General features: G+C 41.0%; 1 protein-coding gene, 1 long non-coding RNA gene and 1 other non-coding gene across 8 annotated transcripts in view; 1 reads left to right on the top strand and 2 right to left on the bottom strand.

Annotated features, from left to right (window-relative positions):
- Positions 1 to 23,593, top strand: part of Lsamp (limbic system associated membrane protein) — a 2,252,234-nt gene that overhangs the window by 2,186,830 nt on the left and 41,811 nt on the right. For all 6 annotated transcript variants that reach the window (XM_060370403.1, XM_060370406.1, XM_060370407.1 and 3 more), the window contains one exon: positions 16,920 to 17,054. In XM_060370403.1, the coding sequence (XP_060226386.1) occupies positions 16,920 to 17,054 (135 nt within the window). The remainder of the gene's footprint in view (positions 1 to 16,919; positions 17,055 to 23,593) is intronic.
- Positions 13,054 to 13,164, bottom strand: LOC132648904 (U6 spliceosomal RNA). The gene has a single exon (XR_009587286.1). It is a non-coding gene; the product is annotated as a U6 spliceosomal RNA (small nuclear RNA).
- LOC132648564 (uncharacterized) lies at positions 18,041 to 23,506 on the bottom strand. The gene is made up of 2 exons (XR_009586976.1): positions 23,410 to 23,506; positions 18,041 to 18,152 (listed from the first exon to the last, which is right to left on the bottom strand). It is a non-coding gene; the product is annotated as an uncharacterized LOC132648564 (long non-coding RNA).

Consider the following 23,593-nt stretch of genomic DNA (forward strand, 5'->3'; position numbering starts at 1 on the left):
GGTTTTGGAGCAAAGAAGAGAAAAAACTTGAACATGGGAACCTCTATTTACCCAATCACTGGCAATAATTAAAAATGTTTTGTTTTGGATCTGTCATCTAAGGGAAATTGAAGCCAAGTTTGGTTGCAGAAGTATGTACACTTAAAAGTACAGGCTAACGGACTATTCCCATTGGGCAGATAGGAGTCAGTGAGCTGTCAAGGCATCCCAAGAGCATGGTTTGACTCAGTATATTAGTACAATCTATTCTAGCTGCTCATCAGCACTGGGCAGAGACCAAGGGCACAGTTTCCCATAGCAAACAGTTACCTAGTGCTAGTATTTTGTAGATGAAAGAGAGAGAGAAAAGGAGGGGGAGAGAGAGAGAGAGAGAGAGGAGAGAAAGAGAGGAACCATACTTGGTAGAGATCTAAAGCAAAGGATAAAAGGTCCTAGATGAATGGTTTTGGACATAAGTTGGTAAGAACAATAGGAAGCATTTATGCCAACCAGAAGGGAAGACTCACCAATTTGCTGGTGTTGGATGCAAGAATGTAGCAATCAGGTAGCCAGGAAAGAAGAGTCCCCAAACCAGAAAAAAGTGGAGGAATCCCACACTCTGAGATAGTCAATAGGTGAGAAATGTAAGCTGTTGATTGGCAGTACTTGCCTGGATTCCATTTGACTTGTGAAGTGAATTCAGGTAGATTTCCGATAGTTTACAGGGATCCTTTTAGGTTTACAAAGGAGACAAACTTTAGACATATTAGATCACCATTGTAAACTTGCAGTGAAATATACATTGTAAAAAAGGGAGTAGACATACACCTTCGTGTTAAGGGCATAAACACTCTTTATTGCGAGCTCTGAAAAGGCAGAAGCCTTCTGTGAAGTAGAAGGAGCAAAAGCTTACTTGATCTTAACTTTCAGTATGATTACACAGTATGGAAGAACAGCTTCTTCTCTCTATCCACAGACTAGATGTATATAAGTCTAGCATAATGAGAAATAATTTTTAGGTCTTTACCTAAAAGATAAACCAAAGGATTTTTTTTAAATCTTGGGCTTGGAACCATGATAGTGGATTGTATAGTTGAATTTTTTTTATCAGAGTTAGATTAATAAATCAGAGTTCTAGTGATAAATGTCAGAGCTCTGTGAATTTAATACAACACTAGATCAGCAAGAAGAAGAAATACGAAGGACTTCTTAACCACTAAGCCTTCCTTCATATAGCTTTCATTTAGCAACCTTGAAACATCTTCGTAGGTTTTCAAACACTCTTAACTTGCATTTACCAACCTTAAAACATATTCTTAGACCCTCAAACATTCATAACTTGCATTTATCATCCATGAAACACCTTCTTAGACCATCAAACATTTTAAAACTCTGTATCCTTAGGCTTTGTATCCAATTATTTACCATGAGACATAAGTGATACTGCTTTGACCATTCATTGTCCTTTAGCTAAAGGAATGGTCAAAGGTTACATCTGAGACGTGTGTTTTTGAGTCTGATAACAAGGTAGACTGTGTCTAGACCTGACAGTAACAGCTGTAGGAATGAGGCTTAAGGCCTCGTCTCCTGCATATGAGGACTGAGAAGCATCTGAAACCTCCCATGACGGAGGTTGTCAATTTGACCATGGGACCCGAGTTTGAAGTTAAAACAGACCTGCAGCATTATCCTGAAATTGATAAGGCTGGTGGAGGTTGCTGAATCTGGGTACCTTTAGCTCTCCACCGGGCCAAGGAACTCACAAGCTGGGACTGTCTGTGGCACTTGTGCTGATTGTGCCTCCGTGTCTGTGCACAGAAGGCTAGCCTGCCTGGGAGCACTCTGACTTCCCTAGTCCAGTCTGCCAGCAGGCAGGGCATGGCTTGGTGACTCGGCTGTGGAACCAGTACCATTTTTGGCTGCATTAACAGGTCCCTGGCAGAGCTGACTTAGGTTGGACCCCTGCAGGATGGGCATCACAGACCTTTTGTTTCCTCTGTGGGAATTCCAACAGCCTCAGGGCAGCAACCAAGGCCTGGAGCATAGTTTTGCAGTGTAGCTGACCCTGTCAGAAAGCTCCTCTCAGGCTTTAAAAATCATTTTTACCAACTCCTGTATGGGGGTTCAAGGACTATCTTCAGCTGTTTAGTTAAGATGGCAGTGAGACCATGTCTGCATCTGTGGGAGTATAAATATATTTATGGACACATTAAAGGACTTGATTATTTACAAGATGACTGACTATTAACTAACTTTCATTTGTTAATCAATTAAAGCCTAGGATTTTAGTTTCTATCCCAGTTAAATTGGTCATAAGCACAGCCAGGCGTGGTGGTGCACACCTTTAATCCCAGCACTCAGGAGGCAGAGGTAGGTGGATTACTTTGAGTTCAAGACCAGCATGGTCTACAAAGCAAATCCAGGACAACCAAAGCTACAGAAAGAAATCCTTTCTTGAAAAAAAAGTCATAGGCATTGTCCATAGAGTGTATAACAGTTTCCTATATGATTTAGTTTATATAAGTCCATTGCTTGTAAAAATAGATTAATAATATTACCATATTTAGAAAACAAATTAAAATATATTTTAAGCTTTTTGAGAGTGAAGGAATGACCAAGCCTTAACACTGTAAACAAATGAATGTCTCTAAAATTAATACATCTTAATTTAGAGTATTCTTAGAATCATATTATGTAGTTTAAAAGTATCTAAGCAAAAATTTTACATAGTTACCCTGAGTTACAAGTTTTAGAATCAGCAATACAGTAGAACAGCATAAAACAGTCTATTAGCCAGAAACCCTAGTAGTGAATCCAGATCATGGACAACTGGTGGCAGGAGAAACAGCGTTTATTCATTTAGGAACTGGTAAGACACAGACAGTTAGATATATATTTTAAATTAGCTTGTTAATTTGATTAGACCTTTGTAACCTTGAAATTTTAGCATCATATAAAAATTATTTTGAACCAGGGTTGAAGTGTATATACAGTGTGTTGTAAAAATATAACTTTGAATTTATATAAAAATCCATACCAATTTCAAATGAGACTTGTTGTTTTCTTAGTCTAAAAGGAGATAAAATAGAGAGTTAATTATGCTTAAAAAGTTTTAAAATTGTTGTTTCATACCGTGTAGTCACCCTAAGGTTTACAGTTTAATCTTAAAGTTTTTGTTTTGTTTTGTTTTGAGAGCAGGAAAGTAAGTGAGAGTATTTTTATTTTGTGAGATGGCAGGCAGAGAGAAGCATACAGGAGTTTGAGAAAAGAGAAATAGGGAATTGCTTTTTATTTCATTGATCGCTCTGAGTGTTAGTGGATCATATCAGACATTTGCTAGGAGGGCGAATATAGGTGTAGAAGCCAGAGGTTTCCCAAAGGGAAGAGAATATGAAGAAGCTTTTCCTGCGAATGGGAAGGGGAAATGGGAATGGACCATGCAGCTACTGGTTCGTCAACCAAATAGCAAGGCAGGTCAAGGGCTTAGCCAGGCTAACCCAAAAAAACTCGGTGCCTTGTACCAGTTAGCAAGGTTAGCCCCCAAAAACTCGATGCCTTATACCAGGGCTTTTGCAGCAAAAAGGCTGAGTTCTCATAGAGGGACTATCATCCTTGGGGAAAGGATAGAGACAGGGAGCTTTAGAGTGGAGGTGGGAAGGGGGGCAGGGTTCTTTCAGGGCCTATAAGAGACTGCAGTTTTGCAGCTCCAAAAGCAGTGGGACAGAAAACAGCCAGCAGTGGCAAAATCATGCTTTTTTTTTTTTTTTTTTTTTTTTTTTTTTTTTTTTTTTTAATAACCAAGATGGCTGGCAATCATGTGGCTGCCCCTGATTGCCCTTAGTTAAGATTGCCGTGAGACTATGCGATTGCCCTTGGTGGAGATGGCAGTGAAGCCATGGCTCCAACCCTCTTTATCCCAAAATCAAAGTGGAGGTTGGCCATGTGCTGTGCACAGCTACAGCGGCATGGCGGGCGGGACCAGAAGCACTTGCTGGAGGCATGGCGCTTCCTGCCCAGCAGCAGTTCGAAACTGTCCTTTCCTGCCAGGGCTGAGTGCGTGTCTGTAAAATTTAAAAACCCTCCTCCTTCTCCTTTGTTCCCGGGCTTGCGCGCATGTAGTGGGCGTGCGATAGGAAAATTTAAAACCAACTCCGAGGAGCCTGAGGTGGCCACATGATTTAAAGCTGCCTGAGGCCACAGTGGAGGGCAATTTTAAAATCATCTGGGGCTGGGGGTGGGGGGTGAGGCCTGGTGGCATACAACTTCTTACCTAACAGTGTAGTCTCACGCAAAGCAAGCAATCGTGAAAGGTGAAGCAGGTTAGAGGGATTGTAGGTTGAAAGTGCGGGTCTCAGGCATGTGTGGTTGAGCGGCAGATCGTGATGGGTGGAACAGAAGACAAGTCTGTGGTGGGCAGTGTGGCTCAGTATAAGGGGTCTTGGTGTGACCAGACCGGACATTACCAGGAGATCTCTTTGCAGCCAACACAGCCAGTGTTAGAATATGTTTTAAAATGCCACAAACAACAGATCTGATATGAAAGAGATTTATTGGATGGAAGTAGAGAGAGAGAGGGAAAGTGAGACAGAGAGAGAGGGGGGGGGTGGGGGCAGGAGAGAAGCAGAGACAGAGAGAGTGCAAGAGAAGAGAGGATAGCAGAGAGAGAGCAGGTGGGAGAGGCAGATCAGTTATACCTGAAGCACCTGGCCCAAGTGATGTCATAGGATGTAGGTGGCGACATAGGACATTTTCAGGACCCTAAAAGGCCCCTAAGAGCAGTCCAGTTGAATTGCCTCCACGACACAGGTGTCCACCCTTCCGGTGTGGAAATTTCACCTCTGTATTAGTGTGATCCTGTTAGGTCATATATGCCACAAATTTGTTTTTCAGCCAGTCACTTGTACACTTCATGGTGACAGTTTTATGCTATGGAGAAACTTTTACATTTCCTGTGTTAAAAAAAAAAAAAATAAGATTTTTTTTTCTTACGACTTTTTATTTCATGCCGTACTTCAGGTCTCACTCTTTAACCCACACCATCCTGCTCACCGTGCACAGCCGGCCTCAAACAAACCTGCCATGGTCCTCCTGCCTCAGACGCCGGGGTGGTGAGATGACAGACGTGAGCAACCACACCAGCGGTCATTTCCTTTCATTTCGTGTGAAAGAAGGCCAGGGTCTCCTTGAGCGCTTTGATTTCGTGCACCCAGATGAAAACACAAGTTCCATGAGAGCTGGAGATGACACCTCTTTCATTCCTTCTCTTTTTCTATACTTCCTGATTTAATTATTGGCAGGTGCACGGGAGAAGCAGACATTTGTTGATGACTGTTCATGCTAGGAATCTGTACTGATATTCCATCCACAAACAACATTAAAATCTGTGGTTGACTATTTAAGCTTTTTTTATTCTGAAGACTTCTATTCTGGACCGTTAATCTTATTTAACATTCCAAGGTAGCCCATCTCTAGCCACCTCCTTTATTCACTAGGTAGCTAATTTCTTCTTCCTGCTTATAGTTACATTCCCCAGAATTTAAAGGCCCCAGAAGGCAAATTATAGGTTAGAGTGGAATATCAAAACGGTAGGTATAGTTTGTTCCTGGTTTGTAGCACATTGTCTATGACGGCCTTTAAGTACGAATCTCACTCAATCCCCTGCATCAGCAGGTCCGTAGAGAAGAAGGACTGACAATGTGGCTCCTTCGTCCCTTCCAATTTAATTAGAGAGAAGCTTGTAAGGGCAGCCACCTTCTTGCAATCTCCATGCGTCAGGCTGAGAGCGTCTTGTGCACTTTCTTCATTTCAACCATCGAAACCTCCGATGGCCTTTTTTTCCTCTCCCTTTGTTTTTATTTAAAAGGAGGGAGAAGAAATATCCTCTCGCTCTGCTTTTTAAATGAAGTGACTTGTCAAGTATGAGACTGTAAGCAGTAATATGAAAGGCAGTAAATTTAGCGACCCTCACTTGCACTGACAGCCTGTCCAGAACTTGAAACATAAATAGCAGTGGAGACAAATGGCTGCTGTTTTCCTATTAGGCTTCGGACCAATGGCCTCATAGCCTTCCTTAGTGCCTTGGCCTAGCCCGGGTGATCAACTGCTTTTAAGAGCGGGCAGGAGCTCGTCTCTTTGCTCCCACTTGGCCTAGAGGTGTAATCATGAGCCTCAGTGAGGTCCCTCCCCGACTGTGATCCATCCATCTGCTCCACAGAAAGGCTGAAAATCCCAGCTAGAGATTGAAGGGTGGCAGTAAGCACATGTCTGCAACCCAAAATGTATGTTGCTAGCTACAAGCCCCAGCTTATACATTTTGCTATAAAATGAAGACACCAAGTGCCAGACCCCTCTTTATTGTTACAGTGACACCTGAGTGCTACCAAAGGCTGTCCTCTTTACGTTCACTGGAAACACGACAGACATCGCTTTAGTGCATGCTTAGCCATTTTCCTTCCTGCTCTCTTCAACACCTTCATTTCCACTTTTCATCGCTTACATATTGATGTTAAGCAACAACAGTTCTCTAAACTGGATGGAACACCTCACTCAGCAATGAGTCTGTCCCAGAGAAGGACATGGAATTTAGGGGTGAACCCAAATGAGGCATTTCAGCATCCAGACCTGCAAAGAAAAAAAAAATGGAAGGGCCAGAGATGTCAGCCATGTTTTGCTTTGCTCTAATTACATTCCAAAGGCTTCTTGGGCAGCTGCAGGACTCCACCTAGCTGAGCTTCCACAGTGCAGCTGCCCTGCTGGGCTTAACACACTCACTTACAAAATGCCAATTGATTTATGTGACTCTTGAAAACAGCAACTGCTGCTCTCATCTCTCTTGATATTTAATCCTCAGCCGTGGCAGAATCGCTAATAACAGGTCGAGTATTACCCCTGCCGTTTTGATGACAATGGTAAAAGATCCTGGTCTTTGCTGCCTCTGTCCAGCATTTCAAATCTTCGCCTCACCCTCCCTATTACCAAATAATCTTGCAAACAATGAGGATCTGCAGGAATTCTTACTTCTATTCTATTCCCAAAGGATTCTTCTACAGTATTTTTTTTTTTCCTTTTTCTTCAGCTTTAACTATTTGCTTCTTCTGCCCTGCATTCTGGGTGATGAAGCTGAAGTTGGAGAGTGAAATTGCTTTACTATATAATGTTTGTACCAGTCATGTTTTCCAGTGTTTTGGAGAACAAAATCCAAAAAACACTTCAATGCCTCTTGCAAAGCCTCTTGATCAGATCAGGCTATAGTATATACCATGATGGGAAAACATGTACAAAAGGGAGATGATTACATGATAAGAGATGAGGGAGCCATGCTCGCTCTATGATAAATATACCATACAAACTACCCAGGATCCTAGAAGAAATTTTGTCCACGGACAGTGTTCCAATGACCCAGTTACCTTCTGTTAGACCACATCTCTTATGGGTTCCACCACCTAATGTCTGCACACTGGAGACCAAGTTTTCAGCACACAGGTCCCTGCAGGGCTTACTCAAACCACATAAAACCACAGACAGACTCCATCAGACAGATTCCAAGCAGCCCCTTTTCCACTGGTGTCAGTTTCCATGCTTTAGAGACTAAGAATTCAAATCCATGTTCACCCAAAATCTCACAGCAACCTGAGATTTTCAAGCACCCATGGACAATACTCCACAAGATGTCTCAAGAAGACCCAAGGCCTACCAATACCAATCATATCAGTGATATTGAGCATCCCAATACACCATAAGCATCCTGGCTTTATTTCCCATATGATGCCAACTGTGTTAGTGCTCAAGAAGTTATTGGCTTACAACAAACAAAAAGTAGTTAGAATACATTTCCTCACATTTGAAAAGACCCAAGCAGGCTACAGTAAATACTTCAGGAGATTAGAGTTGAAGCATGTGTCCCAAATTTTCAGATATATATGCCCACATAAGAGATATTTCCAAATTCTCTCTTTGGGCCTAGATTCTACTTTAGCATTCTTCTCACCACGGTACTGCAATCAGCAGCCACTATGAACTCAATAATGATTATGCTGACTTTTTTTGATGTCTTTGAAGAAACAGTCCTTCACTTTCATATACATCACAGACAGGTTTATCAGGGTGCCAAAAAACTAACAGTAAAAATAAATGGAGTTAGGGACCTGTGGAGGTTGCCTGCAAGTATGACAACTACAGTTCAGATCTCCAGCACCCACTTAAATGTGAGGTGGGCTGGTGGCTAGCCTGAAATCCTAGCACTCAGAGGGTGGGCAGAGCATCAATGGGATGGCTTGACTAAACAAATAAGCCAGTTCTGGGTTCAAATTAAAGACCCTGCCTGAGGGTAGCTGATGTCAACCTCGGGCCTCCACAAGAACAAGTATGCAAGTGTGCACACACATATATACCCAAACACACCTACACATGCACAAAAAGACCAAAAAAGTGATGTTGATAGGCAAAGCTTTTCAGATAAATGGAGTTTTCATGAGGTTTTGAGATTCTATACTCATAAACCATGATTCTCTGGGATAAAAAAAAATAAAGGAAAGAGGAAGGAAGGAAGGAAGGAAGGAAGGAAGGAAGGAAGGAGGGAGGGAGGGAGGGAGGGAGGGAGGGAGGGAGGGAGGGAAGGAAGGAAGGGAAGGAAGGAGGGAAGGAAGAGAAAAAAGGAAGGAAAAAGAGGGGAAGAAGGGAAGGAAGAAAGAACAAAGGGATAGAAGGAAAAAGGAGGAAGGAAAGAAGGTGAATGAAAAAAGAAAGAAAGAAAGAAAGAAAGAAAGAAAGAAAGAAAGAAAGAAAGAAAGAAAGAAAGAAAGAAGAAGGGGAAGGAAGAAGAGATCAGGAAAGAAAGAAGAGACCCAATAGGTGCAGAAGGATTAAATTATCAGGAGGATGTTCAAATTAAGCAAATCAGAATCCATGCTGTCCTTCATACCTGTGAGTGTGAGTGTCGTCTCATCCAGGCCCTTCTTTCTCTTACCTGAGGATCTGCATTTCAGGCCATTTCCTTTCTAGTTTGCCTGCTGACTCTCTTGCCTTTGTCTGTTGACTTCCAGAAAGCTCATTTCCCCTGGAATCTCCTTCTTGCCCGTGGTAAGCTCATTGCTTGAGGCTCCCACTGCTCCTTTGCTTGGTTGGTGTTGGCATTTTCATGTGCCAGTGGTTTGTAATACTAATGGAGGAACTTCTAAAAATAGATGAGCAAGGCCAAATTTTCAAATCCCATTTTTCACAGTTATTGCTTTGTTTGATTCTCCCGGTAAAGAGGTTAACTGAAGTGTACAGATGAAGGCTGAGCATACGTAACAAAATTCCATTGCTTTGCAGACTCCCTAGTCCCTGTACTCGCCCTCTTATTTTATGCACTGGAGGAGAAAATTCACGAGATTCAGAAAGCTATGAACCAAGCAAACTCTAGCTTTCCTCAGCAATATAAAACGACAAAATAAAGAATAGCTATGCTTAATTTTGATCATGAGCTTCAGAACTTCACAGATCTGGATGAAACATCAGCTCTCTCTTGCATTATGAACTTAGGCAGCTTCCTACACCCCTCTAAGCCTGTGTTCTAGATCTTAAAATAATGCTAAAGACACCATGACTTGATATGATACATCTTGACCAATATACATAATATATTGACCATTACAGCTCAATATATTAGCACATTCTTAAGCAAGTATTAAGCAGCATTTCATTCAATAACCATTCTGATATCTGGGTCCAAAATAAAGAATTGGACAGTGAAAAATGAAGAGTAGCATGTAATGTGGGGGGCAGGGGCTTTTTAGGGAAGAATACACTTCCAGAGGAGGAAGAAGAGCTGAGCAGAAAAAGGGGTGGCAGTTCTTCAGTGCCCACTGCACAAGGACAGCACTCTGTATCATGTAACATGGGCCTTGGGGTGATAGCTCTGGCTTTCTTGCACGTACCCTGTCTGTCATATGTAGTTCCACATACAGCTTCATGCATGCTTATGTCTCATTAGCATCTTCGTTTTAAAATTTGTTTTATTTTGAAATGTGTGGGTCTGTAGGTGTGCTTGTATTTACACATAGATGCCCCCAAAGGCATGTGAAGGGTGTTGGATTACCCGAAGCTGGAATTACAAGTGGTTGTGACGTGTCCAGCGCGGATGCTAGTAGCTGAACTCAGGTCCTCTGCAAAAGCAACAAGTGCCCTAAGCTACTGGACCATCTCTCCAGTCTCAAAATATCAGTATTTCTTTTTTCTTTGCGGCTGTGCTGGAGACTGAATCCAGGACTTTAAGAATGCCAGACAAGTGCTCTACGAAGGCCATACATCCTCATTCCTCACTAGCATATGAAATCTCCATCTAGGGGCCTGCTTTTCAGTGTTATAATTCTAGGCCACCCTCAGACTCTCTAGAATGTCTCTGCATCTAGACCATTGCATCTCAGTTCCAGCCTTAGCTTGAGGTTCTTCTCTTTGCTAACAGGGTGTTCTCATATGCCAGGTGTGCAGCCTTTGTGTAAGGCCTTCTGGACCTCCCTGCCTTAAACTCATGCCTCAAGTTTGTACTATTTCATGAACTTTCAGTAAGGTCCAACATTTGGCTGGGCCCTGGCAGGTCCATCAGGCAATATCCTGCATTGTATAAAGCACAATGTGGAGTATACAGTATAACCACAGCAATTTTCAAATATCCTATAGAGAGCTAAATATAGATGGTCTTGATTTTATTCTAATAGCAAGCACCAATGTCAGTATACTAGTGTGCACAAGGTAAAAAAAAAAAAAAAAAAATTCAAGACCAGAGGCTGGAAAGGATGTGTGGATGGTGGGCCCAGCTGGGACGCTGAGCTTAAACAATGTCAGCTAACTGATATTGTGTGTGAAAGCAAAGATGCACTTAGGAATGAATTTGATCTCTTTGGGTGCCAGAGAAAACAATGCTGGAGTGTTCTTATTTGGCCCAAGCTCATTCGCTGAGGCAAAGCCAATTGTGACTCTCCCCTGGCTTTGTCCTTGCAGGGGGCTGCAGAAGGCATGATGCCGTTTTGCATGCTCCACACCCTGCTCTTTGCTATTCAAATAAGGAACATTGCTCTCTCAGAGTAACCCACTCCTTCCTGTCCACACAATCCAAACATCTTAATCAGCAAACACTTCTTCAGAGAGCTTTCCCTTCTTCTTTCTGTTTGTCTAACACTTCCTCGGAATCCGAATCATCTCTAAAATATCCGGTCCACCTGGTTGCTGGTTTCCCTTCAACCCATCACCATGTTCCTTATTCCCTCCCGATTGCTGCTTCCTTCAGTCACTCAGCACCCCCTCTCCAAGTAGAGAAGTGTGGATGGGAAGTGGTCTCCACATTAGCATAGCAACATTGTCAAGTACCAAAGGGTCTCTCAGGTGGAATATGAAGTTGAGGAACAAAAACTTGAAAGGGCCCAGAGAGAAACACACACGCTAGAGATAGAAGCAAAACCCAATGCAAGTATCCTGTCAATTTATGTGTCCTTTCACTCTTCCTTTTCTTAACATTTTTGGGTGGAGTGTGCTGTGTAGAATGTAGAGAAAGAGCCAAAATGGAAATGCATAAGCAAGTGTGTCCTCAGGAATTAAAAATAAGAGAAGGGAAAACACAAAAGGAACTGTAAGAACAGATACTTGGACGGGTGCTTGTTATGGCATTTGAAGTTCACCCAGAAAACTTCAAATGGCATCACTGATTTGTGATACTTTTCTCCTTTTGTGTGTGTAAGTTCATAGCCAGCCACTGCTGTCTTTGTTCTCATCACCAAACACAAGACTCATAAAATACACACATACCCTACAAAATAGATTTCAGTTCTTTGCTTTTCATTAAACTCTGTACGTGTTTGAGTTTTTAGCTAATGTGTTTACAACCACTTATATGTAAATATTCAAATTTAGGTGGGTAAAGGGAATGCCATTTCAAACACATTTTTTCCTTAAGGAAAGATAGATCTGCTAAGTTGCTTTAAGACTTGTCATGGAGCTCAGAAAGAAATGATTTGTATATTTCTAAACAGACAAGTGTCCTCTGAATTAAGTCCACAAACACTCAAAATTATCAAGTTTCATGAGCTGTTGTACTTGTTGAATTTCAAATAGTGCAAAAGAATTACACATCTCATAATGAGTAATAAGGTAGAAGGCCTTTAAAATATATTGTTTTATGTCAAACAGAAGAGAAGTTGTCTTTTCCTAGGGAAAATAATTAAAAATAGCCCACTGTGTTTGCTGAGTAAATATTAGAGGGCTAGTGAATTTTCATAGTAGTGTGTGTGTGTGCCTGTGTCTCAGTGTCTCAGTGTGTGTTTGTGCGTGCGCACGCGAATATGAGAGGAAGAAAGGGAGGAAGAAAGGAAATGGGTGAAGAAAGAAGGAAAGAGGGTAAAAAGCTTCATAGAAGTGTACTTAGTTGCAAATGACTGTTTGCTTACAAGGACTAGTTGACTTTGTAAACTCAATTTCACCAAAGCAGATATTGTCCTAAGCACAACACCTGGTACCCTCTAATATGTGCTATTTCTAGCTGCATTGCCTCTACACTGGAAAATGCCAAAGAGAATGGTTCCTTCTTGCCATTAGCTCTGGGTTACTCTTTCTGACTCATGAAGACATATTAAAGGAATGGATAAACAGAGACTTGAATAAACAGAGACTAAAGGGGAGCATAATAATTGGGTGCAAGAGTGTGAAAGGTACGAACACTGAAGAAGACAAAAAGTGATTTGATCTCTAGCTGAATTATTGCCAGAAGACACAGAATTACACTAAGCAAAGGGTAATTTAAACTAAACAGCAGACAGCAGAATAAACATAACACTCACCAGAGTGAGCAAAATGGTTGAGATGTTTAAAGTACAAAAATACTAAAATTTGCATTTTAAGCAAAATAACAAACAGATTGGAATCAGAGAAAGTTCTAAATTGTAGTCGTTAGGCAAGTTCTCCAGACAACTTAAATATCAGGCTATGGGTCACTTTCTGTCTTAAGAAGTTTTTGAAAGGACAAGATATGGTAATGGAATCCTTGAGTGGACAGCAGCTACATAGCGTAACTGAGAAAGCCATGCCTTCATGGGAAGATACACATTGACTAAGAGAAAAAGCAAGAATTTGTGTGTCATCCTTGCTGAGGGACCATGCTAATTGTCTCTGTATCATTCCAATTTCAGTATATGTGCTGCAGATTCCTGATGGAACCTGATAGGCTTGGGTCAGACAATAGGGGAGGAGGACTCCCCCTATCAGTGGGCTAGGGAAGAGGGATAGAGGAGCTAGAGTGAGGGAAGGTGGGACCTGGAAAAGATGAGGGAGGGGGCTATAACTGGAATACAAAGGGAATAAATTATAAACAATAATAATATGAAGAAGAAAAAGAAGAAGAGAAATAGCACAGGAATATAAAAGTGCACTTGAGTATTTTTTTGGTTCACAATTCTTGTGGTTTACTGCATAGTTTAAAAGGAAGAATTGCAGCTGAGACAAAGGGAAAAGCATCTTGTCAGACCTGTGTCTGCAGGGGCTCAGCTGGTGGCTGAAGCAATGACTCCAAGCAGCATTTACATCCTTGGGACATCTCAAGCAATGCCCCGGGGCCAGCCTTTAACAGCAGAATACGATCTTCCCCAGCAAACTAGTACTCTATTAGGATCATTAAAGAGGAATGGATTTTTATGATGGCTTCCGTACGTGGCTCCATTCTCTTAAGCTATATGGGGTGTTGTAACTGCCTCTAGTATCTGCTTGGGTTGCTTAATTCTGTTCAGCTGTGTCCCAGCCCATCAGGACTGCTATAATGAAAAACTATAGGTGGCTTATGAACAACAGAACTTATTTCTCACAGTTCTAGAGGTTGGGAAGTTCAAGATCAAAGTGTCTGCATATATATTGCCTGGTGAGGACTCATTTACTGGTTCATAGAAAGCTATTTTTTTCTATTGTGTCCTCATGAGAGGCCTATTCTCATGCTCTTATCATCTCTCCAAAGCTTTATATTTCCAATTTGCATTACGTTGTAAATTAAGTTTTGGCTTCAAATTGTGGTGGGGCCAAATAGTAAACCTGTAGCAAGCTACCTGAGTAAACATTTACCAATTTCCTAATATATTTCCAATCTCATGCAAGTTCATGGGGGATGCTATGAGTATGAAACAACCCAAGAGGCTTACAACCTGAAACATTGGATTCTTAGCAACAGAAGACCTTGTCCTTCCTAAGCCATTACTCTGAACTAATGAGAAAGTCTCAAGTGAAGTAGCAGACATACTGCCTTACAGGTAAGCCTCTTGTGGGCTTAAGCAGAGTATAACAAAAATGCCAGAAATGCCTGAGTTTCAACTAGAGGATCCAGAAGAAGGAGAAAGGAAGAATAACCAGGGTCATACAGAGGTCTTTTTCAATGTGGTAAATGATTATCAGGCTGGATGGTTGAGGGAAACTCATGTACTTCATCCTGTCAGAACGTCTCCACTCTAACTCGACTCTAGCCGGGTGCTGTATTCTGGACATAGAGTTAGCACTATCATAGAGGAGGCTATCATGGGTGAAGGAGAAAGGATCTTTCCTCATGTGTTTTAAAATCCCCCTTTCCTTCTCAGGTAGTTGAGGAAGTTCTTCCAACAGACAGGAGACTGAAAGTTTATCTACTGGGGTCCTACTTTATTGGCTAGTTGAGGGAGAGAAGGGATGAGATTAATTAACATGTGCAATGGTATATAAAAATCGAAAATCGCAAAGCCAGTAAACATGGCTTTATTTTCTTCCCAAACCAGTAAAGGCTGAGCAAATACTGCCTAAAGCATCTTTCTTTTTCCCACAACAGGCTATTTTTTTTTAAGAAAGTAAAATGAGAAAGGGGATCCAGGACCCTTCTTCCTCTCCCCGCCCCCTGCCGCGGCGTTTCTAGATATGTTGTGGGAATTGAAAAGAATGCAGCATTTCAACCATCCTCAAGCCTGTACCCACTCTTTCTCCTCCTGAAAATTCTGTACTTACTTAAGAATAAGGTTTGTGGGTGTGGAAGTGGGCAAGTCAAAAAATCTTACCACTTCTTACTAATAATCTGTCATTATTCTTATCCCCAAAGAAGTGACCCTTCAAACTTTCTACATATCCTACTTCCTACATCTGGAGTATAAAATCATGCTTGAAGGTGGGGAAGAAAAAGGCATAGGCCACATTTAACCCTTTGGAAATAATATCCTGAGATATATCTCAAAGCAACTGCTCAGCACGTTCAGTACAAACACATGCTATTCAGTAAACACTACGTCCAAGCCAAATAATTTTGTATTATTATTGTCCATTCCTTGTTTGGATTAGCTGTCTCAAAGCCAGTCATTGTGACTGCTGGCAGGTACAAGAAGCTTCTAGTGTGTCCCACAGTGGTGTGATAGAATGTTATCAAAGGGTCCTGTGTTCTGCTGGGAGTCTAGTTAACAGGCTTGGTTGACATATCAAGACAATGAATTCGTGTTCTTGCTGGTTGGATGTTATGTTGATTTGGCCATTAGGGGATTTTCCGGAAAGAAACAGCTTGTGGCATTTGAGCAGAGCCACTAATTGGTACCATTTAGTGTAGCATGACAAGATTTGAGATTCTATCACGGGGGCAGGACCATGTCTACACCTTTCCCAGCTGTCCTGTGCTAACCCAATGGAAAATGGAGTTGAGAATTGGGGCAGGTGAGGGACATAGAATTTAATTAAAGTTAAAGTTCACAGACCTTTCTTTCTAAGCTCTAGCTAAGTCCTTCCTGCTGTCCAACCTCATTGTCCAGCTTCTCTTTCCCCTCTTAATATCTCTTCCTACTTTAAAAAAAAAAGTTCATTTAATCAGTTAGGTACCATGAGAGACATTTGAAAGACTTCCTATCTAGTTTTGATTTTGGGGGAAAAAAAACACAACATCTAATTTTGCAGGTTGTTCCAAAATGGAGCCTCCCTGTCCCTAATTCCATGGGTGCAATCTTCCCTACCTTTAGACTTGGTGACACAGTCAAACCTACCATTGGCTGCATATTCTCATGCACATCCATGGCTTGAAAGCCTGGATAGTAAGAGCAAACAAAGAAAGCACCACAAGGATCAGCACAGGGTTTATTTTCAGAGATTTAGATCTATTTTTTTCGTGTGTGTTTGTGGTGTGTGTGTGTGTGTGTGTGTGTGTGTGTGTGTGTGTGTGTGAATGGATGAGCCACACACTTATAAGGGCCTGTAAAAGCCAGACTAAGGCCTCAGGTTCCTTGGAACTGGAGTCACAGGTGGCTGTGAGCTACCTGGGATGCTGGTAACTGAACCTGAGGCCTAGGGAAGCCTAGCAAGCTCTTTCGACTTCTGAGCCAGCTTTCCAATTCCAGCACATGACTGTTGTGGACAGTAAGATCCACATAATCAGATGAACAGCATTTCTCACAGGGAGCCGCCGCTCTCTTCCTAATAGCTGTGTTGGGGCAGAAGGGTAACTAGTCGTCACGGTGATGACAGGGCATCATGCATTTCCCTGGTGCTTCATACTCACTCCTACCCCTACCTTGTTCCAAACACTTGACTAATGTCTGACAGATATGAATGTTTGAGTATCCTGGCCCCTTGTCTTCTTGTTATCAGGACAATGTTGAAAGCATTGTGTGGGCCCTTGAGTCCCCAAAGGACCGAGTAAGCATTGTTTCTGGAGATTTAACCTGGCATCATAACATTGTTTGCCTTCTTCCTCCTCCAGCTCCCATTTTCCCAGTGCGCCCACTATTTTTCCTCAGAACACTTCCCACTTAATCACGTTCAGAAGAAATGGTGTCTTGGCATCTGTAGAATCTGACCTCACACAAAGCATGCTGTCAAACTAATGAGGAGCCATGTTGATTTATTGTGGGTTTTTTCTTTTTTTATATAAATGTAAGCAATCTGCTGCACATTTTAGATTTATTTCAAAAATCATACTATTGTCTGTTTTGCAGGAAGAGAATTTGAAGGAGAAGAAGAATATCTGGAGATCCTGGGCATCACCAGGGAGCAGTCAGGCAAATATGAGTGCAAAGCTGCCAACGAGGTCTCCTCGGCGGATGTCAAACAAGTCAAGGTCACTGTGAACTGTGAGTACCGGAGCAGTAGATGTCACGTGCTCAGGGCACACCTCCACTCGCAGTGAGCTCTATAGATTTCATTAGTGAAAGCTCATGGCATACCAAGCAGATGCTCTTCTGGTCAGGGATGCACATTTATACACTGGACACTTCCAAGGGCAAGAGTTGGCCTTTGAATTTGATAAATCAACCCATCTGACTCTAAATATAACCAATAATACATTTCACAATAGCCTCTGTCTTTTACTCAGACTGTGGAATTAAAAACAAAACAAAAAACAAACAAACAAACAAACAACAAACAAAAACATGATGAGTTACCACTTGAGTTTCTGATAGCCACTGGCTTAGATTCTGTGGACACCAAGGTTATATTACTTTGGGGAAAGCAACAATCCGTATCTACTTTAGCTGGATTTTTTTTTATCTTAGTGCAGTGTTTGTCAGAGGAGAATAGCCCCAAGATTATATTTCATCCTCTGCTATTTAACTAATTGGCCTGAAGAACAAATTCCACCCAGTTTGGCCAGATACTGTGTGTCCCTGATGGCTAGCGGGATGCCTGATAAGTTAATTTCAGTTATCTCTTTCTCCCAAAGCCTGGGCATTAGAAATGAAGATCTCACTAAGATGCAGAGGTAAGCGGTATACTTTGAACTTGTCAGATGAAAGGCTCCTTAGATGTAGTTCAAAGTGGGAGGAGGGAGCAAGAAGGGATCTATAAGATGTGTGTCACCCAGCAAAGGAATAGAAAATTTGTTTTTCTTACTCAATTAGGAGTGACTTTCTACAGCATTCAAATTCAAGTTCCTACACCACATAATTTTGGCTAATGACAGGACAAAAAGATGTTCTCATCTCTCTCTCTCTCTCTGCCTCTCTCTCTGTCTTTCTCTCTCTTTCTCCATCCTCTCTTCCTCTGCTTGAGTGCATCTTTATCATCACATTCATACAAATATACCCATCTATGCACACAAAACAGACAGACACACATGCACATTTGAAAGTGTATTTTAGGTCATGATGAGTTACACTTTTTCTTATGTCTTTGTCGCCGTCACGTATGAGTCAGAGTCAGCATAAATGTTCTCCATTCTTCTAACAACCCTGAAAACATAATATAATCAAAGCTTTAGAAACTGAAGCTTGAGTTCAGAAAAATCACCTATCCAAAGCAACACAGAAAGCAAGTGTTAGGAAATGGGTTCAGCCTCATGTCTACTTGACACTAAAACCCAAAATTCCCAAAGATAAAGAGGAAGAGAAGGAATTTCAAGTATCTGTGATGCTCCACACTGCTTCCTACAAGGAATTTAAGGATATTACTTAATGTCACCGTAATCCAATGAGATAAGTAGAAATATTCTTGCTTTAGAAATTTGGAGCTGAACTAGGGTGTTCAGGAATCTTGCTTAAAGTGGCTTAGCCTGTGCTGGAATGTCCTGAAGCTCCTCGGAATTACAGTTTGAGTACCCAGCTCCAGCCAGCACTTCAGCTTTCTGAAATGGGCAGTGAAGACTCGACAGTGTACCTAAGGGAAAAGAATAGACACAGAACTCAACTACACATTTATGGCCTCATTTTGAAGAGCAAGGGGCTGCATTTGATGAGCTGTGAAGTGCTTTTATCCCTGGCTGTCTCCAATTTTTTAGTAATAGAGTTTTGAAATGTCAGTATTACCATTCTTTTGCAGTGCTGGGTGTGTTTCAAAGATGCATTAATGATCTCAATGTTATAAAATGCTTTAGGTCCTTTTTTTCACATGAAAGGCAATTTCTCTGGGTGTTTATATAAGTTTATAATTAGGTTAGTTAACTTCTTTTATGCACACATAGCCATGCTATCATCTGCCACCTCTTCTCTGACTTTTGGAGTCAAGATTTCATTTTCTCTTAATTGACCTTCAACTTAATTAGGTTTCTGAAAGTCCAATCATGTAGTAAATAGAAAATATTTATGCTTCCATTGTATGAAACATCAAAGTGGTCTGGATTGTAGATGGTTTCCAAGATCAAAGCTGGCCGCCTGGGTCCTGTTATTATTGAAGCAATTAGTCTGACATTGCTCCCTCTTCACTGTCCCCAAAGTGTAATTTAGATTGAGAAAAAAAAATACTGATAATTTTCAAGGAAACTTTTATGAAAATATGAGCTTTTGCTAGTGACGAATCACTGAATATGGACGGAGCCTACAGATTCCCAAAAAGTATCTTAGAACAGTTCAACTAAACAGCCAATGTGCTCTAACCAAAAGGCACAAGAATCAGCCCAGCCCTATAAAAACATTCAGTAAATGTTAACTGAAGGTATAGTCAGAAAACTCAAATAAAAGTCCCTCTTAATAGTTTTCCAAACTCTGTAAATAAATGATGCTGGTTACAAATCAGGAAAACACACTGTAATTTCACATTTCTCTGGAATCACCTTCTTATTCCAAACTTCATTAAGTACATTTATACAACATCAGTCCTCACACCAGAAATCCTGTTTGGATAAGTCAGGGTACCCAAAAATAGTGTCAACGGATGAGCTCTCCAGGACTAAATTATAGAAGCCTGCTCTCACCTAGAGAAAAATATCCAGGATCCCTTTTGTCACTTCATCTGAACCTTCCTTTTTTTAATTTAACCTGAAATCTCTACCATTTCAAAACAGGCTTCAGGATTAGGTCAGGCAAACAGGATGGCTAAGAAAACTACTGATGAGAGAGATGATCATAATGAACATACCCTGGATGCCACTACAAAAAGCAATCTTAGCACTTACAACTTCCCACAGCTACTCACTGATTCATTTACTCGTTTGTCAACAGATGTTTGTTGCAGGACACATAGGGGCTACCACAGTGAGGAAGGGAGGCATAATCGTTTCACCCATTGCTCTCACAGCGGATCCTGTAGACTCTTCTCTGTATTTCTCTTAGATAACCTGCCTCTGTGGTAGGTCTGTATCGTTGCAAATAGCCACTTTACATGCAAACACTATTTCCTAAGTGGCGAGAGGTCCTGGAACCTATAGAAAATTAATTAGATCATTGCCTCAAAAATCTTTGCCATTGAATAAATTTGGGGAAATTTATGGAATGGACAAGACTTTTGATTTTTTTGTGTCTTATGTAGCCACAGATTTCTTTCACATGTCAATCTGAAACTGACATCTGAAATACATTATCCTTTTTCTACCCTCTCATTTGTGCCTTCCATTGTGCATTAATGTGTCTTGAGGATAGTACCTATTATATAGGAAACGTTCAATTGATGCAGGCTGTTGGTTTTACTCAGACTCTTCCTACAATGGGCTTTTTTCCTAGTCCTGTGTGGAAATTCCTAAAGGCTGCTCCTAGGTCTCATTCTTCCCCCTCCCCAACTGATATACGATGACTACTCATAGCTCACCCCAACCCCCAGAGACTCACATTGTCACCCTTTACAATCTTTCATTCCTTATCTCCCTTTCGCTCAACTCTGCATCTAGAACTAACTGGCTCACTCTATATGAATGGTGGGGGGTATGCAACATGGACATTTTCCACAGCTTACACATGTGTTGATTTAGAGAAAGCAGACCTTACTGAACAATAGGCACATGAGATTGGAGATGCCTGTTGGATATTTGCATGTGTGTGGGCACCTACAAAGGCCAAAAGAAGGCATGGGATCCTCTGGATCTGAAAGCAGAACTTGGATTCTCTGGAAGAGAAGAAAGTATATGTAACCACTGAGCAAACTTTCCAGAAATAGGCTAGTTATTCATGGTGACGCCTATCCAGTCTCCTTGCTGGTCTTACATTTTCCAAATAATATTTTCGCTTATTTTTTGAGAATTTCATATAATATCGTTAATCATGATTATTCTCCTCTCCCAGATCCTCCCAGATCTTCCAACACCTCCCCTACCCACCAACTCTCTAGTTTCTCCCTATCCAACCCCTCTCTCTCATATGAAGCAATCTCTAACACAAAGTCAAAGAACTTGTGAATGGAAGCCTTAAGACTCCCAGTCAAATTCTATCATTTTCTTTCCACCCAAACAAAGGGGGATAATAGTGGTAAAAGCAATTAATGTAACCGCTTCAGATGTTGAAAATCATCTCTACATAAGACTTCATATGATGTTTCCCTTTCAGCTGGGTACAAGATAGGTAGGTATCATCATCATCTGCACCCACAGGCAGGAGGCTAAGAAGAGAGAGGTGTCTATGATATCAGAAGAGGCCCAGGAGAAAGTCAGGCCACCATCTTCTGGCTCCTAATGTAGAAAAATACCTACTATGTCACTACCCACTGTGCCATTTTTTTCAGTGTTCCGCAAATAAAAAACTGCTATATTCAGTTTTCAAGCTCCCTTAAATAATATTATTTTTCTTATTAAAAGTCTATTCCTGGGACTGGAGAGATGGCACTTGCTATTCTCCCAGAGAACCTAGGTTTGATTCCCAGTATTCGCATCGCCATGGACTATTATAACCATCCATAACTCCAGTTCTAATGGGTCCAATGCTCTCTTCTGACCTCACTGATCTCAAAGGGCACCAGACATGTGAGTGGTGCACAGATATACATGTGAATAAGCTGTTCATAAACATAACATAAATAAATCTAAAAGAAAAAAGTGAAAGGATTTAGTCAAACAAACAAAGAAGGAGATCAAACGGATTCATAACATGATCAATCTGGATCTAAATCCATACTTTAGCAAACAGTGGTCATTTGAATTTGAACAGTTTACTAACCTGCAAGTTTCTCTTCTTCTTCTCCAAATAACACTACCAAAGCCTAACTTTAGGGCTATCCTTTGGACAAATAAGGATGTCTAACATCTCAAACAGTGCTAACAGGTGTCTATAGTGCTTGTAAATTATACCCTTTATTGGTCTTGTGTGATCTCTCCCAATATTAAGAAGATTAAATGAACGAGGGTTTTTGCGTTAGCCACTGTTATCTTTATCATCATCATTCTGATGGAAAGAATTTCGTCATCATCAGTGATATAAGAATAAGGAAGCCCTGATTAATGATTTCAGGACCTAAAATTTTGAAGTAATAAAAACTGGAGGGATCATTTGACAATTGTACGCTCTTCCAACATCATGCAAAGAATCTCTCTTTGCAGAATTTGTAAGAACCACACTTTTATTATAGCCATATTTTCAACAGGGAAACCTATTATTTTAACTCTACCAGGCATGCTACAATATAATTCATAATAATCTTCATAAGCCTCGCCTACACAGAATTTATTCCAAATGAACTTTGAAATGTCCATTTCCATTAGCCATGGAAGAAGACCTGAACTAGGATAGCATTTGAGAAATAAGAGGAGTAACACGCTTTTGTACTACATGTCAGTAGCTGTAAACTGAATTTGATAAAAGGAACTCGCTGGTTTTAAAAGAAGGAAGAATATGGTTAGACTTGATGATTGACCGGAATCATCTGTTTCTTAATTCAATGCACTTAACCCAAGTTTCTAGCCAGCTTCTTCCCATGCAGAGACCTTTAATGGGTTAATAAGCAGCTTGTTCCCTATCTGCTCACATGCTAAATAAATTCAGAAATAAGAACAAATTTTAAAGGCTAAATGCTCCACTGGTAAAGGTCAAAATAGAAATAGTACCAAGTAGTTAGTACCTTAGCATATTCAACTAGCCATACACGCCCCAAGCACCCTGGACTGTCATGTCTGCCTGTATGAGAGCAGGAAGGAGAGATTCTAGATCCATCTTTCAGAACCAGAAGACCCCAGCTCCATGGCCAAAAGCTAAATTCTAAAAGGAAAAAGAGCTAATCTTTTAAAACAGAAGGGTCTTGAGTCCAAGGACAAACAGAGTGAGACAACAAAGTGAGACACTATCTCCAAGACAAAGACAGACAAAAGCCAGACAGGACAGAGAGAAAAGATGAGACATACAGGCCCAGTGTGTTCCCAATGTTTTTAGTCAGAAACACACACACACACACACACACACACACACACACACACCTGTGTGTGTGTGTATATATATATCCCCCAAGTAATAAGAACATTAAATAACTCCATGGACTTTAGCAGAGCAAGGCATGTTCTGTGAAATTATGCATCTGGGACCTATGTTCCTGATACTATGGCAGAGTATTTGAAAAAATACTCTGTATTTGAAAAAGTGCACCACAACAATAGCATGTTAATATGTTAGAGCTTGGAGAAACATGGTGATGGCATGAAAGGGCGTAGGTGTTTTGTTTTGTTTTGTTTTTCCTTGACTGGGTAAATGGCAGAGTAATGAAATATCAGTCTTCACTAAGGATTTGTCAATTATATGCATGTAGCTGCAGAAACAAACATGTGTTAATATTCATTTCCCATCAGGCAGGGGTGGCAAATACCTTCAATCTCAGCACTCAGGAGGCAGAGGCCGTTGGATTGAGGCTGGCCTGGTCTACAGAGTCCCAGGACAGCCAAGGGTGCGCAGTGAAATCCTGTCTCAAAAAAAAAAAAAAAAAAAAAAAAAACACTTCAGTTTCCATATTAAATAATTAAGTAAACTATAGAACCAGAAGAAAAATTGTC

This window comes from Meriones unguiculatus, chromosome 17 (genome assembly GCF_030254825.1).
Source record: "Meriones unguiculatus strain TT.TT164.6M chromosome 17, Bangor_MerUng_6.1, whole genome shotgun sequence".
In the NCBI taxonomy this organism is placed as follows: Eukaryota; Metazoa; Chordata; class Mammalia; order Rodentia; family Muridae; genus Meriones; species Meriones unguiculatus.